We start from the raw sequence: 15,872 nt of genomic DNA on the forward strand, positions 1-15,872 counted from the left end.
AAAAAGCCAGCATGATGCTCACACTGCCCTGCAGGAGTTAAATATTGTTGTGTAGTTTGTGGGTTACAATCACTTTTAAAGTGTGGCTTTGCTCCAGTTTCACTGCCGGCGTTTGTCCTGATTAATGACGCAGCGATTAGTTGAGCAACAAAACAAAACAATTTTTAAAAAAAATAGCTGCTGGCATTTTTTTAAACCTCGAGAAATTGCAAACTTGCTACACACGAAGTGAGTTTTCACCTCAGTAAACAGCAGTCAGCAAATGGATGTGTGAGAATCAGCTGCCTTGGTCTGCAGGTGATGCAGCATTGGTGTGGTTTTAATTTGCAGCTGTAAATAACTAAAGAGCAAAACTGTGATGATGCTGATCCTGACTGTAAGCATGGAGGGAACATGTTTAGCGTGGGTGATCCCTGAGAAAGTTTGTCATGTTCATATTCATATTGGTGTCACAAAAAGACATAGATCACACTGATATTTCTGTATCTCTTTGGAGTTCTCTATACAGTTGTTTTGCATCTTGTCATGCTCATTTTGTGCTTTTTAATAATGGTTTTGCATCTCTCTGTGGTTCTTTAAAGTATCTTTGTGTTTATCATCTCGATCACTTTAATTACTCCGAGGGCCTGCAGGGCACACAGAGTAATCCTGTGATCCACAGAAACACCAGGACTGCGCTCCATCAAGACGATTATTTACTTTCACCTTGTTTCATCCAGCCACAGAATGCATATAAAAGATGGACATAACCTCTGGATCAGCCAAGCAAAGCCAAAGTGGAAGTGCCTTAAACTGCAATATTTCTAGTAGCTTGCAGCAGGCAACTTAACTGGTAAGTCAAACTGCTCAGCTTTAAGCATCACAAAAGTGACATCACCATGGCCACGCCTAACTTTTACATAAAGCATGTGTCTTTATAAGAGGCTAAATATTTTTAAAATTTGATTTTATAAACAATCAGAAGCTCACACTGGAGAAGGTGGACTCTAAAACCCTGAACTTATTATAATAATGATACTGGGTTTTTTGTCGATCGACTAACCGCTGCAGTCATTTTTTGTCTCCCTCACACACACGCACACACACACAGTATCTAAGAGTGCTCCTGTCCCTGACTTTGGCTCTCCTGAGTATCTTGCCCCCAGCCGAGGCCGTTGATGGGCGCGTGTTTGTCCCAGCTGTCCGTGTTGTGCCCATGCTTCCTCTGGTGGCGTTTGTAGTTGTCCCAGTGGCCCGTGGTGTAGCCGCACTCGCCGCATGCGTACGGCTTCTCGCCCGTGTGCCGCAGCATATGCCTCTTCAGGTTCATGCTCTGGTTGCAGGAGTAGCCGCAGATGGAACAGTGGAACGGCTTGGCGCCCGAGTGGATGCGCTCGTGACGTCGCAGGTTAGCCAAGTTCCCGCAGGCGTAGCTGCACGACGGGCACTGGTAAGGCTTCTCGCCTGTGTGCACACGCAGGTGCCGCTTGAGGTTGTCGAGATGTGAGGAGGTGTAGGGGCAGTGCGGGCAGCGGTGAGGCTTCTCCTCTGAGTGGACGTGGGAGTGGCGGGCCAGATGGTTGGGGTAGTGGGACAGGAAGGGGCAGTGAGGGCAGCGGTACAGCTTGTTGCTGCGCTGAACGCGCCGGGATCCCCGAGACACGTCCCTGCTGCAGGGAGCCCTTGAGTTGTCTTTGGAGCAACGGCGGCAAACCTGGAAAAATAACAGAGCACACAGTGAGAGGAAACATTTCCTGTGGACAGATCATACAATCAAACGGTCATTAACCAGAATCGCCGCTCCGTGGTGGTCATTAGAAAGCCTGCAGGTTTAAAACGTTCCCACAGTGGGATAGCCACCTTCAACATCAGTTTTTCCTTCCCACATTCACCAAGTGCTTGCTTATAGATGGTCATCTGATTGTTGAAGATTCTCTGGATTATTTTAGGCGCTTTACATTACAATATAAAGTCTCTTTAGCCAAGTGTTTTTGTATATTGATGCTATATAAATATAATTGAACTGACAAGAATAAGATAATGAGGCATCTTACACATTTGTTCATCTATTAATACTTATGAGCTTTTAACTCCAGAAAAGAGAGCAGCCCTGACGTGACAAAATTGCTCACAAATCCTAATTAGCAGCAGCAGCAGCAGAAAGTTTTACAAAGTTTTTAAATGACAGGGACTAAAAAGTGTTCGGGCATTGGGGGGGAAAAAAGTACTTGTTTGAAGGTGTGGCTGAATGAGGTTTGTAGTAAGGAAGCACTTTAATTATTCAATTTGTGTAGAACAGCACTATATCAGTACCAGTCCATTAACAACTAAATCATTAAGATTTTTCCTGTCAGGAGGTTGGTTGATCCTGCTGGGACCATAGAGAACTTGTAGATAGAGCTGAAGACACAATACGGGGTGAAAATGGCATGTATTGGAAATCTGACAAAAAAAATTATGACAAAATTTATCAAAACCAATGAGAGAATACCGCCATCTGAATCTATGGCGGCCTGAACATGTGCACCACCTTAAGATTGCCACTGACTTTTTAGCTTGTGACAGCAGTATGAGGGAGGAAGTCACTCTGCTATCGTTAATGTAAACTGGGAAAATGTGGAAGTTTGTGGTGGGCGGAGCTTCTGTTTTTCTGTTTGTCGTGGAAACAAACTACACATTGTACAACCCCTCATTTCATCCTAAAGTTTACAGAGGATCTTTCAAAGAAAAACAGCTTTGTTTTGGTAAACAAACCTGTCCTCCATCGCCTTCCACCTCTCCCTCTGCCTTGTCGCCCTCTAGGTCAGACTCCTCCAGGGTGAGGCCGCACACCCGGCAGCAGAGCGGGAAGAGGAGGACTGGAAGGGGGCCGGAGGGGGAGCCGAGTCCTCCCAACGTCTGGAGGTAAGCAGAGTCCTGGGACACTCGCAGGGTCAGGTCTGACATGACTGCAGACACATAGGGAAGCATTCAAAAGGCAAAGTTGTTTGGATCATTATTAGCTGCAGTGTAAACACGTTCTTCTAGATGTTCCCCATCATGCAGTTCAGTTTTAGGTCACTGAGCACTAAGCCAGAGAGAATTTCTCTTCCTCATTTTGCTGACTTGCTTCCTCTTTTCTGCTCTGCTCACTGCTTCCAAGATGAGAAATCTCCCCCTCAGAAAAAGGTTGTTTTTTTTTTTTAATCGGAGTTGTCAAATCTCCAAAATGCAAACCTTCCACATGTCATCAAACCTCTGCTCTGGGTTTGTGATATTCCCAGGTTTTAAGTGTGCTTTCAATCTAGAAATTTCTACATAAGGAACAGCTTAAAAAGCCTGGTTAGTTTTTAAATCACAAAACTACAGGAATACCACAGGATATATGTGAGCATTTTGCTAAATGGGAAATGCAGGCGTCATGTGTGTGTTTGTGGGGCTTGACCCAAACAAGCAACAAAAGTGAGCGTATCTCACGGCTCCGTCACAAAGACACTAAATTGTAGTAAGAGACTTTAAAAACAGAATTACAAAGAGACTCGACGTCAGAGTGGTTTCCTTTATCAAAAAGAGATGCATGTGACTATAACCAACAGACAAACACACGAACATTTAATCAACTGATAATGAAAAACTGAATACCCAACATGTGGTCACACTGAAGCTGAAATCTATCGCTGCTGTTATAATGATGATTTCACAACGACACAATAACACATGCTTCGCTCTTAGATCTGCAGTGTTTCCCCTGCCTTTCCCTCGGAGGGCAGTCCCCAACCCGAGAGAGAGAGAGAGAGAGAGAGAGAGAGAGAGAGAGAGAGAGAGAGAGAGAGAGCAAAACAAAATACACACATCTCATACACATATATAAGTGTTATGTAGACATATTTGAAATTACATCTAAAGTAAGACACTAACTTTAAGGGCTGCACGATTTTGCATAAAATGAGAATCACGATTTTTTGGCTTAGAATTGAGATCACGATTCTCTCACGATTTTCTTTTCCAGTATAAATATTTATTGCACTTATTAACTGCACATCAACTTCGTAACAGTTGAGACTGAACATAAAAACAATAAATAAACATAAAAACAACAAATGTCTCACGTTTTGTTGTTGCCGCAAAATGTTGTACTGCTTGAAATTCCGTCTCCACCGTTGCTCGACGCTGCGTGTATAGAGCAGGTAGTGCAACAATAGAAAAATAGTTGCGGGACGGCACTGTGTAGCGTTTGTCTAGGGTGTTGATCATTTTCCTAAATCCCTCGTTTTGCACAGTGTTGATGGGAGCCATATCTTTGGTCAGGTGATAAGTGATAGCCTCCGTAATTTCTTTGTGCCTGCGGGAGTTCGACGGTATAGGGAAGCGCTGTATAAGGTTCCCGTTATTGATGTTTGGGTGGTTGACCGGGACGGATTTTCTCCTGTCACTTTCTCGTCATCCCTGACGTGCTCTCCGTTGTTTTTTCCCTGCTAATTTTAGCATCACACGGCACAGCTTCTGTATCACGTGGTATAAGGCTCCGCCCTTGTCATTTGTTGAGCAGGAAGAGTGAGCGCTTGTTTTCATGCAGATACGTCCCGGATCAAAATGCGGTACAATCGTCGTCTTTTTTTTTTTTTTTTTTTTTTTTAAATCGTTGTCATTTGGAAATGAGATCGCACATAAGTATGAATCGAGATCGCGATTTTCTAACGATTAATCGTGCAGCCCTAACTTTAAGGTTTACAATTTTATATGTTGTAATATATTCTAACAAGAATTCTTATCATTCATTAAAAATGGATATCATGACAGCTTTATCTCCTGGCACTAAGCCACACAAATGTGCTGTTGTTCATCTAGGATTGTATTTACATTATTTTAAAACCTAAGGGGTTAATGGCTAAGTGACTCCCCTTTTTACATGGCTAAATCACCATGGTAACTGATGCTAAAAAACATAATACGGTTGGGGGCCAGGTAATATTTTCAAAGTTTTCAAATTGGCTGGAAGAGCCACTTTTGCACCAGTTCATTCATTTGCAGCATGTTTTAGGTTGTTAAGAAACAAAGCATATAAAGCATGTATGTGTTATGAACTTTGCTCGTGGTGTACACCTTTGCCACAGACCAGATAATTTTGCATTACATCATGGCAAGAAAGAGGGTGTGCTTCCTTTATCACATGACTCTGTTATTCACCTAACCTGTCACGGTCCACAGAGCACACTGGAGCACTGGTGACACCAACTTTACCCAAACTGAAAACAAGTCATTACTGTAAATGCATTACAAGAAAAATCCTTAAACAGGTGTTAATCGGTCTAAAATCCCAGAGGAGAACTTTTCCAGGAAGCCTCCAAACCCACCAAAGAGGGAAACACTGAACAAAAAGACATCGCTGTGACTTCTCCTAAATGGCTGCTTTTTCACATTAGTGGCACACCCTGCTACGTAGACGATCTGAAAATGTTATTTATACTGATGATGATGAACTGAGTTTTCAGTCCAAAGGTGACATATATAAAAGTTAGTTGTCAGATTAGCAATCAGAAAGAGTTTCCTTCAAAGTGATTAAAAAAAGAGAGAGAAGCTGCAGGCAGCCTGTGAAATTATTGATTAACAAACTTGTTTTAACACAAATTTATCAGCTTTTTAACTCTGAGACCGTAATTGATGTAAAGGTTTGTGTTTACTCACCTTCTTCAGCATCACCATTTGCCTTTTTCCGTCTTCCCCGTCTTTTCTCCTTCTCCCTCCTCTGCGGTCTCTCCTGCGTGTGCATGCGCTGGTGTCTGCGCAGGTTGCCGAGGGAGCTGCAGGCGTAGCTGCACTGGTGGCACCTGTACGGTTTCTCCCCGGTGTGTGTGCGGGCGTGGCGCTGCAGGTTGACGAGCTGGGCTGAGGCGTAGGGGCAGACGGGGCAGCGGTACGGCTTCTGGCCGTCATGGGTCCGCATGTGGCGTTTGAGATGGTTGGAGTAGCGCGAGGTAAAGGTGCACAGCGAACAGGAGTACAGTTTAGGGGCGGGGTCCGCAACACCGCTGGCTTTGTCTACGTTTCTCCTCTTCCTTTCGGAGCTGCCGCCGAGGGATCTATCGGACAGGTTGGAACCGTCCAACTGAGAGGAGTCGATGGAGGTGCCATGCTGGAGGCCCTCCTCACAGGAGAGACAATAAAGCTCTGCCCCTAGGTCGAGTCCTACACCTGGAATGAAATATATCACATTTTCTAATGTTAAAATAATTAAAACAATATTAATATTAAACAATATTATATTGATTCAGTACAAACAAAGTAAAAACAAACCTCTGTAGCCATTTGTACTGATCTAACCTAGGCATTTGACACAGTGGATGATAAATCTTAAAGCAAAGACTTGTCAGAGCAGGGCGGTTCAAATTGGGTACATACATACGCTACAATCATTATGTTGGTCGTATTATAGTGAAACTTTAATTTTTATCATAATCTACTCATCTGCACATAATCCAATAACCAGGCTCTCTACAATAACCTTTTAATACAGTACAGTACAACCTGATGATAAACTTTTCATGTATTCCTACAGTTCTGAGTTTGAGTTAGCATATTAATACATTCATGCAGAATTACACTTGATTACTCTTTCTTGTTTACACCTACCAATCAGTAACCAGTGAGAAAACTGAAACTGGTCTTTTATTTTACATTGAGTTGTGTCTGCTCTCTGAGGCAAGAAATAGACTTGCTGTTTCCACGTTAATGCCAGTGGTGGACTATGTAGATGTGACTCATATGCATGTGTGTTCATGTGCTTACATATGCTGGATTCTATCCATCATAGAGTTGTGAGATTTACTGGACAGTGAACTCAAATCAAAGAAGTGAAAATATTCCAATATCACTCTGTGCCCAGGTCTTTTTTATTTTTAACTCCACATGTAAGCAGCCTGGCATGTTATAGTCAGTCAATAGTTACCAAGATCTAAGCCTGCCCCCAAAGGTGTGTCTCCCAGAAGCTGACCACATCCCTTACAGGAGAGGAACGCTGGGAAGGTGGAGTCTGTCGGTGCTGACGAGTCGTCCTCCACACTTAGAGAGAAGACAGTCATACCTGAAGAAGAACACAGGGTTAAACAGACAGTCGCTTCAACCTTTGAGGAGAAAAATTCAACTCTCATGGGGTTTGAGGAAATAACCGCTGCATTTAAAAACTTAATTTATTACAGGAATGATTTATATATTTATGCTGGCAGCTGAGGCACGCTGAACTCACTTCTCCAGAGTGAGGTGTTGCAACTCAGAAGGAAATCAGCAGCATCAGCGCTGGAGCAGAAATAGAAGTCAAAACAAGAAACAACATGACAACTTAAGTTAGTCAGTTGGAGAATCTACTTCTCCGAGCTCCTAACATAGCGATGAAATGTCTTTGCCCTCTATACATCAGCCTGTACCATAAGTGACATCACAAAAGCTGCATCAGCTTTCGACTTCTACTACTCCTACACCAGCACCGATGCTGAGATTATTTCTGAGTGGTGACACCGGTGGTGCAAAGAGGGAGTCCTTTACAACTCAGTTGCTAGTATGGACCTGTGAGGACTTCACAGTTGGTGCACAAACGCCACCTGCATGCTCAGTCGTTCATTGCTCTTTCACTACAGCATCATCTATGGAAGCCCAGACAAGTTAAAAAGTGAAAATACTGCATACTTTTCATTTTAGCTCAACATTTGTGACTCTTTAACTTGGCTTCAAATGTGAATTTTAAAATCTATAAGCTATTTTCAGCTTCTCCTTTACCACAAGGGGTCACCACAGTGGTTAGCGCCACACATTTCATTTGGCAGATTTTTACACTCAACACATTTCACTTACCCAGTGATAAACTAATAATGCAGACTAATTACCCAATAATACATTCAGCTTACATTCTGTTTAACTTTCTGAATTTTTAATTAGCAAACATTTGACTTTTAACTTGCGCTACAGAAATGGGTTTGCATATTATTTCACTTTCAACAAACTCAGAGACAAACTTATGGTACAAAGTACCATAAACTCAAAATCTTAAATACGGAAAGCACATCAGTTTGAACTTGTAAGTCTTTTCGAGCCCGATCATCAAAGGGACCATACCTCGCCTGATTACCAGGAATTGGGAGAACAATGTTTAAATATTGTGTGAGCACAGGGTCAAAACAGAGAGAAAAGCCTAATAAAAACATGTGGAATGTTTAAATATGTGGCTTGCTTTCAAACCCCGTGTATGTAAAAACCTGTGTGTGTGTTACTGACCAGACTCTCTATCCAGTCCCATGATCTCCGAGTCTCCAAACTCCAGCTCGCCGCTCAGCAGGAAGTCGCTGTCCAAAACGAGACAGCCCGGCTCACACACCACTGCCCCATCCTCAGAGTCCACTGAGTGCAAACAGACACACAAACATTTCTCATAATTTCCTGTATAAACACACCTGGCCAAATGAAGACAAACGCCAAGCCCATCCTGAAACACAAAGTCAGCTTCTACCTGAGGGTGTTAAAAAGTCTGGGTTTCACTCAAAGGCTTCCCTTTGTGATACGAGCTGTAAAACTGTGAACATCTGACATAAACATCAACATCTCTTCTCTTTATGTAACAAATTTTCATTTCCTTTAAAAAAAACAAACAACAACCCCCCCCCCCCCCCCCCCAAAAAAAAACAAAACAAAACAAACAAACCCAGACACATTTACAGATTGCAGGGTTGTTGGTTGTTTTTTTAACAGTAATAAAAAAGACGATGTTTAAAGACAAAAATCAGGCTCATGTTTCACATACACATGTTTTTTTTGTTTTAAAATTTGGCTGCAGAGAACACATTTGATAAACGGGACAGAAGACAGCCGATAACAGAGTTTGTGCTCGAAAACACACAAAAAGAAGAAGAAGAAGAAGGATAACAGCAAAGGAGGTGGAGAGGAAACGAGAAGGAAATCGGTGAGCATGAGATAAGTGCTGAGGAGGAAGAGCTGTGGGGTGAGGAACGAGGCTGAGAGGGTCAGGAAGAGGAAGACGAGTCGAACACAGAACTGATGATACAGGACATTTTTATACTCTTAAACCTCTGAGCGGACATTTGTTGACCCAGCTTAGAGCAATTCTAACTTTTAATGTCACAAAGAAAATAAAAACTTACTGATAATTAAAAATATTTACACTAAACATTAAGGAAACTTAAAATTATTCTCTTAATTCCCATTTTCCTGAGCTTTCATTTGAAACCTACAAAACCTACTTTTTCAAACAGTTTGCATAACTATTATCAGTAGTTAGAGTAGAAAATTATTCTGCTGCGGTTTTTCTGACCTATTTGTCTTTTAGAGGTCAATGACAAACACTGGCTAATGTAATCTTTAATAATTAACTTTTTAATCATAACTAAAAAGTAATTAGAATTTAAGGTTCTGAGACATTTACTAAGACAAGATAAACTAATTCAGGAAAAATATGGGGTGCTTTTGCAGATTTATTTAGATTAATTTAGAGAATTAAGATGTTTTTCCTTCTCAAAATGGGCCTCTGGAGACCAATACACACATCCAATTAAGGCAAAAGTCTGAGTTTTCCTGTCATTTCAGGCTATTTTAAATGTGAGGATTAGGCCTAAGTAAACTAAGCCCTGCTTAAAAAAAAGAATAAGTGAAAAACATTTATATGAGACGCTTGTTGATTTCTGTTTGGTTGAAACCTTTTTAGTAGGAACCAAAAATATAACAACAGAAGCAATCGTTAGCTGCAGACCAGCAGCCAGAGGACAGAAAGTAACAAACACCACAACTCATTAAAAATTTTTCAAACTAATTCAAGCTGCACTGTGCTTGCTCCCTGCATCGACTAAAGAAAACAAAGATGCTGTATGACAAGTTTAAGGCTGCGCAGGTGAGTAGGAATTAAGAAGGTAAAAGGGTTTCAAAAGGGTTATAAGGACATTTCCAAGTTATACATTCTACAGAGACAGAGATTATCCACAAATGGAAGACATTCAAGACAGCTGCCAGTCTTCCCAGGAGTGGAAATCGCAGCAAATTCACCCCAGTGTCAGACTGTGCAAGGCCCAGAGAAAATACAAAAAACCCTAAGAGCTTCATTTCAGATTCTACAGGCCTCGGTTACCTTAGTTAAATGTCTATGACAGCACAATTAGAAAAAGACTAATTAACTGTGGCTTGTCTGCAAGAACTGGCAGGCACTGAAAGCCTCTTCTCTCATGACATGACAGCACAACTTAGATTTCCAAAGCTGCAAATCACAAGACTTCTGGAAGTCCTTTGCACAGCAAGATCAAAATCAAACTCAGCATATCAGCACAAAAATCTCATAACAGCTGTCAGCGTGGTGGTGGAACGGTCATGATTTGGACTTATTATACAGACAGGACCTGGACATCTTGCAGTCATTGACTCAACAATGAACTCTTCTGTATACCAAAGTATTCTACAGTCAAACATGAGGCTGTCTGTGTGACAACTAAAGATTATTTTACGTTATTGGTACAAACAGGGTCCTTCAACTGAACAATGATCCCAAGCCCTGCAACAAATCTTAAATGAATACCTGTATACCTCAATGAACTGGAGCAATTCTGTAAAGAAGAGTGTTACAGACGGATAAAATCACACAGAAAATGATTATTTGAAGTTGTAGTTGATAAAGCTGGTTCTGCAAGCTACTGCTAAGAGTCCTGTTTAAAGTCTTTTAGTTTTTCAACAAGTCTGCAGGCAGGTAATGTGAGTTAAGACCCAGCGTCTTACAAATCCCAGATATTTTAGGTTTTCCTTCATTAAAATGTTGGTTTCGGTTATAACAGCAAAAAATGTCATTCCTCCACTGTAGAACCAAAGCTGTTCGGTCAATCTTTGTTCAAATGAACTGCTAACGTGTTCAAACGTAGACCGACCTGAACTAAAACACATCAATCCTCCTTTTATCGTTCAGTTTTACAGAAGCTTTGGTTCAACTGTGCGATCATTCTTTCAGATAACACTGCTGTGATTGTGTCAGACGTCCAGAAGCTACTTGAGCTGCAGTTAGACTTTGAATACGAGTAATTTGAATACAAGGATGTACTGGCCTTTTTTCCCCTCTGAGCCCCTGCTCACATGCTCAAAAGTACACTCCCATCTAGTGCCTGTTTAAATATGTACATCATTAGAAATCTGAGAAGGTCAACAGGTGACTTCAGGTCTCCTAAATCCAGTATTCTCTTTTTGTAAGCTGACTGATGCCCACGCAGTCAAGAAAATGTAAACGAAGGGAGGTGAGCGTTCTACAGGTGACGTGTGGGAGGAGAGTAAAACAAAAGAAACTGGAGACACAACTAGAACCTAAAAACGTCTTCTGGCCCCTGTTAATAATAAAGGTGAGGGTACACAGGAAACCAAGGGGAATGACAAAAATCATACAGGAAGCTGTGAAAGAAAGAGAGGAAGAACGAAGGGAGGGAGCAGGGGGAGGTTAGGTAGGGAGCCTGTGAAGAGGAAGTGGAGATAGGAAGCAGAGAGGAGGTGGAGAATCCAAGTGAGCCAGAACAGTCAGGATGAGATAACAGATAAACACATCTGCTTAAAGGACAACATGTCTTCAGCAGTCTTCCTCTCAGGGAGATAAAGAGGAAAGGACTTGATGACCAGTCAGGCAACTTTTAACATTACTGTATCCCTCAGAAATATGTCTAATTTTATAAAAATGCATTTAAAGTGGACCAATACCTAGCAAAGACTCATTGCCTTATTCTATGGCAGTGATTTAAGATTCATGCGGAGAGAAAGGCAGCAAAGAGCTGGAAGTAAACAGCTGGACTTACGTTTCACCGGCTGCGGGTTGGACTGTTTTCTCCGCGGCATCTTCGCCTCTCTTCAGCACGGATCCTGTGCTGTTTTCGCGGTGACACCTCCGACACTCTGCGGGCTCTAGTCCGTCCGTCCAGCAAGAGAGGCAGCCAGCTAGCTAACTGCATGTCATCATCATCATCACCTCCTTCCTCTTCCTCTTCCTCCAACGGACAGCAGTAGCGGCGGAGTCATCGCCACCATCTAACGCCTGAAGCGGAAGGCGTACACCGGCAACAGCACCAATTAAAAAGACCCACACCTTCCCTAAATTATTACATTACACTTTGCAGCTATATTCAGCTCACAATAAACTTTAAAAACACACCAATCCATTTAAATTCATCACCATGGCTAATTCTTTGTTATTGTTTCGCAGTAAGTAGCCGGAGCCATCTTGCTAGCCAGCGAGCCAACCGGCTAAAATCAACACTGTAATCTAACTCTCGCTTTTAGCTCACACTAAAAATAAAACTTAATGAAGTCGAAGACACTCCACCGAATAACTTACCTGTGATAATGTCCCTTAAAATACCGCGGGTGAAAATGCAGTTAAAACTATTCTCAAAACACTCTTTTTGTTGTTGCCAAACACACACAGCGCCACTACGCCGGGTCCGGGCTCTATGTGACGTCACCGAAAGACGCAGGGGATTGTGGGAATAGTAGTCCTTACTGTGTTTACCAACCTCAAATGACCTCTACATATTATCAATGGAAGTTTGTCTCTGCTACCATAAAAAAGTAAAATCTCTGTATTTCAACATACAAACCCTGAATTGAACTTAGGTGTGGTGGAAAAAATAATTCTTTACATATGTATATATCTATAGCTAAATAATAACAATAATGTTTTCTTTTGTTTGTTAGTGTTTTTTGTTTTTGTTTTTCAATGTGAGAAACAAGCTCCCTCAAATTTTAGGTAATCTTGCAATTTTTTCCTCACAAAAACAAAATATTGGACAACTCATGTATATTTATATAATAACAAGAGCAATAATAACAACAATAATAATAATTATTATTATGCAAAGAATGCTGTATATAAATCTGTCTTCCTATAATGTTTAGAAGACAATAAAAATCATTTGATTTCCTAGAGATGACTAACAAGTGTTTAATATTGTGGATTTGTAAAAATAAATAAAGTTTAAAAAATGTGAAGTTGTGAAAAGGAACACAAAAGGCACAGAAATACCACAAAGATTCAGCAATAGGTTCACTTTATTGTCAAAATATTCAACAAAAACCTCAAAAACAGATAATCCTCTGTTGTTTGTACCACTGCAGACATATATGTTGTTTTAAGTAAAGGTAGTTGATGCCAACACAAATTACAAAATGCAAGAACATATATTTTGCATGATGCTTTTTCTTGAATACATTAAATTAACGAATAGATATCATACAATTGTGATAAACATACCATGAAATTTACATTAAAACAGTTTGTCAATAAGAGAGGTTTTTTTTAAAGACCCTATGCATATACAGTTCTAAGTGTCAGGTAGGTTTAACTAACGTAAAAAAAAAATCATATCCTTTTATTCTCTCAGCTATTATTTTTCTGTATGTACAAGCTCTGAATGCTTTGACATTTCAACAGTAAAAATGTTTGTGTTGTTAAACTAGAAAAAATAATGAGGTGAATAAGATGTATTTTATAGGTTGCTGTTCTCTAGTCAGTCACTCGGGCAACATTTCTCAGGAGAGATCATGGCCTGAGTAAACATCATTGAGGGGTTACATGTCAGTCAAAGACTGGCTAAGAAAGAAATCATCTATATAGCTGTGTTGCACACATTTATCTTTATATCTTCAACCTTTCTTTTTTAATACTCAAAATTCTGCCACCTATTCAGGATAACACTACACAATTGAAAAAGAAAAAGAGAAAAACATATTCCTTTAACTTGATAATTGTTCCTTGAGAAGAATCTAGAATCCTCTACAATGTTAAAATATTAAATGAATGAAACTTCAGGAGTTTGCATGACACACTGTATTTCTAAAAAACAAAACAAAACTGGGTGAATTCAATTCAGTGGGAAATTTCATTTGTTTTAAGTATGGGACCAACAAAGGATCAAAAGCAGTCTTTCATTTTTGGGATCCTTAACTGTCAAGTGGAGCAATGGCAGCAATTAGACAGAACTTCCCTTAAGGTTTTATTTGCTCAGATGCCAACTAAAGATCTGAGTTTTATTGAGCTGGGTTTCTGGGATAGGGTTAACGAAGTCAGGTTAGGGAATTGGGGAGGGGATGGACTGCCTATGAAGATGGAAAAAACAAAACAAAAACTGCCACCTGAGCATCCCAAACAAGCCACAGGTACAAATACAGTCATATAAAATCATGTACATATTTTAGAAAAGCTCTGCTCTGGGTCTTCTGGTTTTCTCAAAACATTACCAGTAGGGGTCATAATTTGCAAGAGCTGAATCAGAAAAAAACGACTTGGTTAATTTCAGCAAATCCTCTACATATATTATATATCAGTATGTTACTATATATTATGTTTAACGCTCATTCACGAGTTAAACATGGACTCAAACTCATCAATCCTCTGCCTGGTGTTTCCTCTGGGGATCTTTCTGTAGGACACTGTTTTGTACTTCGATGATTGTTGGCCATCTTTCTTCTTGTCATCTGCAGCATCAGCCTCACCATTCATCACAGGAGACCTTACGGTTTTCATTGGATGTTTTACTGTGCCAGAGGAGATTTTGCTCTCTTGTTCATCTTCCATCGAGGACTGAGCAGGAGCTTCCATCAGTGTCACTTTGTCCTCTGGTCTGCAAAGCGATGTCTGTAGGTCTGAAAATGCACATGTTTTTGAATAATTTAAATACTTCTAGGAAATGACTTAAAATTACTTTCTTTTGCTCCATTGAAGTTTTTTTGTCCACTAATATGTATCTTAGTTGAGTCAGTGTCATCTTTGTGGAATTTTAATGAATGAACTTTCTGGCTCAAATCTTCACTTTCAGTAACTGTGTTCCAGCCAATCATAGCTGCAGTTATATAATATCCAATGTAGATCTGAACATTTGAAAACAGTAACTTCACTTTGGAACGTTTACAGAACAAATATATATTTTACACAGCAATCTGAATTTTGGGTCTATAAAACCGTTTTATTAACGACGTATGACAACACAAAAATAAACCTCACCCATATCTTCTTGTTTCTTATTTTAAATGAAAATTTACCTTATCTCACAGAAACAGTATGTATAAGCACTGCTGTATTAGCCTATTTGCAGACCTTGTCTTTGTTAGGAAGTCTTAATGCTGATCTAAAGACTATAACAATAAAATTTTCCTTCTACTCCGCCATATTTTGCAAGCACGTACTTAACTTTTTAGCCAATTAAAGCCAAAATATTCTTAAGAATGAGTTTATTGTTATTCTGTAGATTTCTTAGAAAAAGGTACCCAGCAACATACTGTAATTAGAAGGAATAAAATAAATAATAATATGACCAAAAATACTATGTCTATGTATAATAATACCATGTAAATGATTTTACTCAATAATGATCTTTTCTACAGTCATTTTGAGCATATTTCGATGCTAAAATGTTTGTAGTTTTACATAAATAAAAAGTTCACTTCTTTCACTTCAGCTATTCTTCAGTCAAATTTTAACATGTTTCCTCATAAATTTGATATACCGTGGATCTGCTTTTTTCTTGCTCTCCTGTGTGGTACCCCATTTAAAAAAAAACCCAAAACAGAAGTGCATCTAAAGCCAAGCCTATTCTACCTGATAAGTGTCTGATTTAATGTGTGCAGTTCCTACCTGTGACCACAGGTGTCACCAAACCAGCCAGGACTGAAATCTTTCTAGGGAATTCTGTGGTTACCTGTGTGCAATACAGGTGGAGTATTTCCGGAGTTGTCTGCTTCTTCTACTCCAGCTCTTTCACCTGGATGCCGCTCTTGCTCCTGTAAACTGCGCTGCGACGTCTCTGTTTGTTCACTTAGATTCAGATGAGTGTCAGCACAGGGAACGTTTGTGTCTGTCACACTGTGTGCAACAGCAGTTTGGTGTGAAGCGTCTGTGCTGCTCA

The 15,872-nt window shown here is 40.3% G+C and overlaps 1 protein-coding gene across 4 annotated transcripts in view; it reads right to left on the reverse strand.

Moving 5' to 3' along the window:
• The window catches only part of LOC102297296 (zinc finger protein 513), a 13,607-nt gene extending 1,157 nt beyond the window's left edge, over nt 1-12,450 (reverse strand). The window contains exons 1-7 of one of the 4 annotated variants that reach the window (XM_042215163.1): nt 12,308-12,450; nt 11,772-12,007; nt 8,224-8,346; nt 6,905-7,039; nt 5,644-6,150; nt 2,734-2,927; nt 1,081-1,693 (exon numbers count right to left, since the gene is read on the reverse strand). In XM_042215163.1, coding sequence (XP_042071097.1) covers nt 1,094-1,693; nt 2,734-2,927; nt 5,644-6,150; nt 6,905-7,039; nt 8,224-8,346; nt 11,772-11,811 — 1,599 coding nt within the window. In that variant the 5' untranslated portion in view covers nt 11,812-12,007; nt 12,308-12,450 and the 3' untranslated portion in view covers nt 1,081-1,093. The other 3 variants (XM_005950258.3, XM_042215165.1, XM_042215164.1) reach the window with 3 other exon arrangements.
• Between the last annotated feature and the right edge of the window lie 3,422 nt (nt 12,451-15,872).

This window comes from Haplochromis burtoni, unplaced genomic scaffold, assembly GCF_018398535.1.
Source record: "Haplochromis burtoni strain Fernald_Lab_line unplaced genomic scaffold, NCSU_Asbu1 Contig_666, whole genome shotgun sequence".
Taxonomy (NCBI): Eukaryota; Metazoa; Chordata; class Actinopteri; order Cichliformes; family Cichlidae; genus Haplochromis; species Haplochromis burtoni.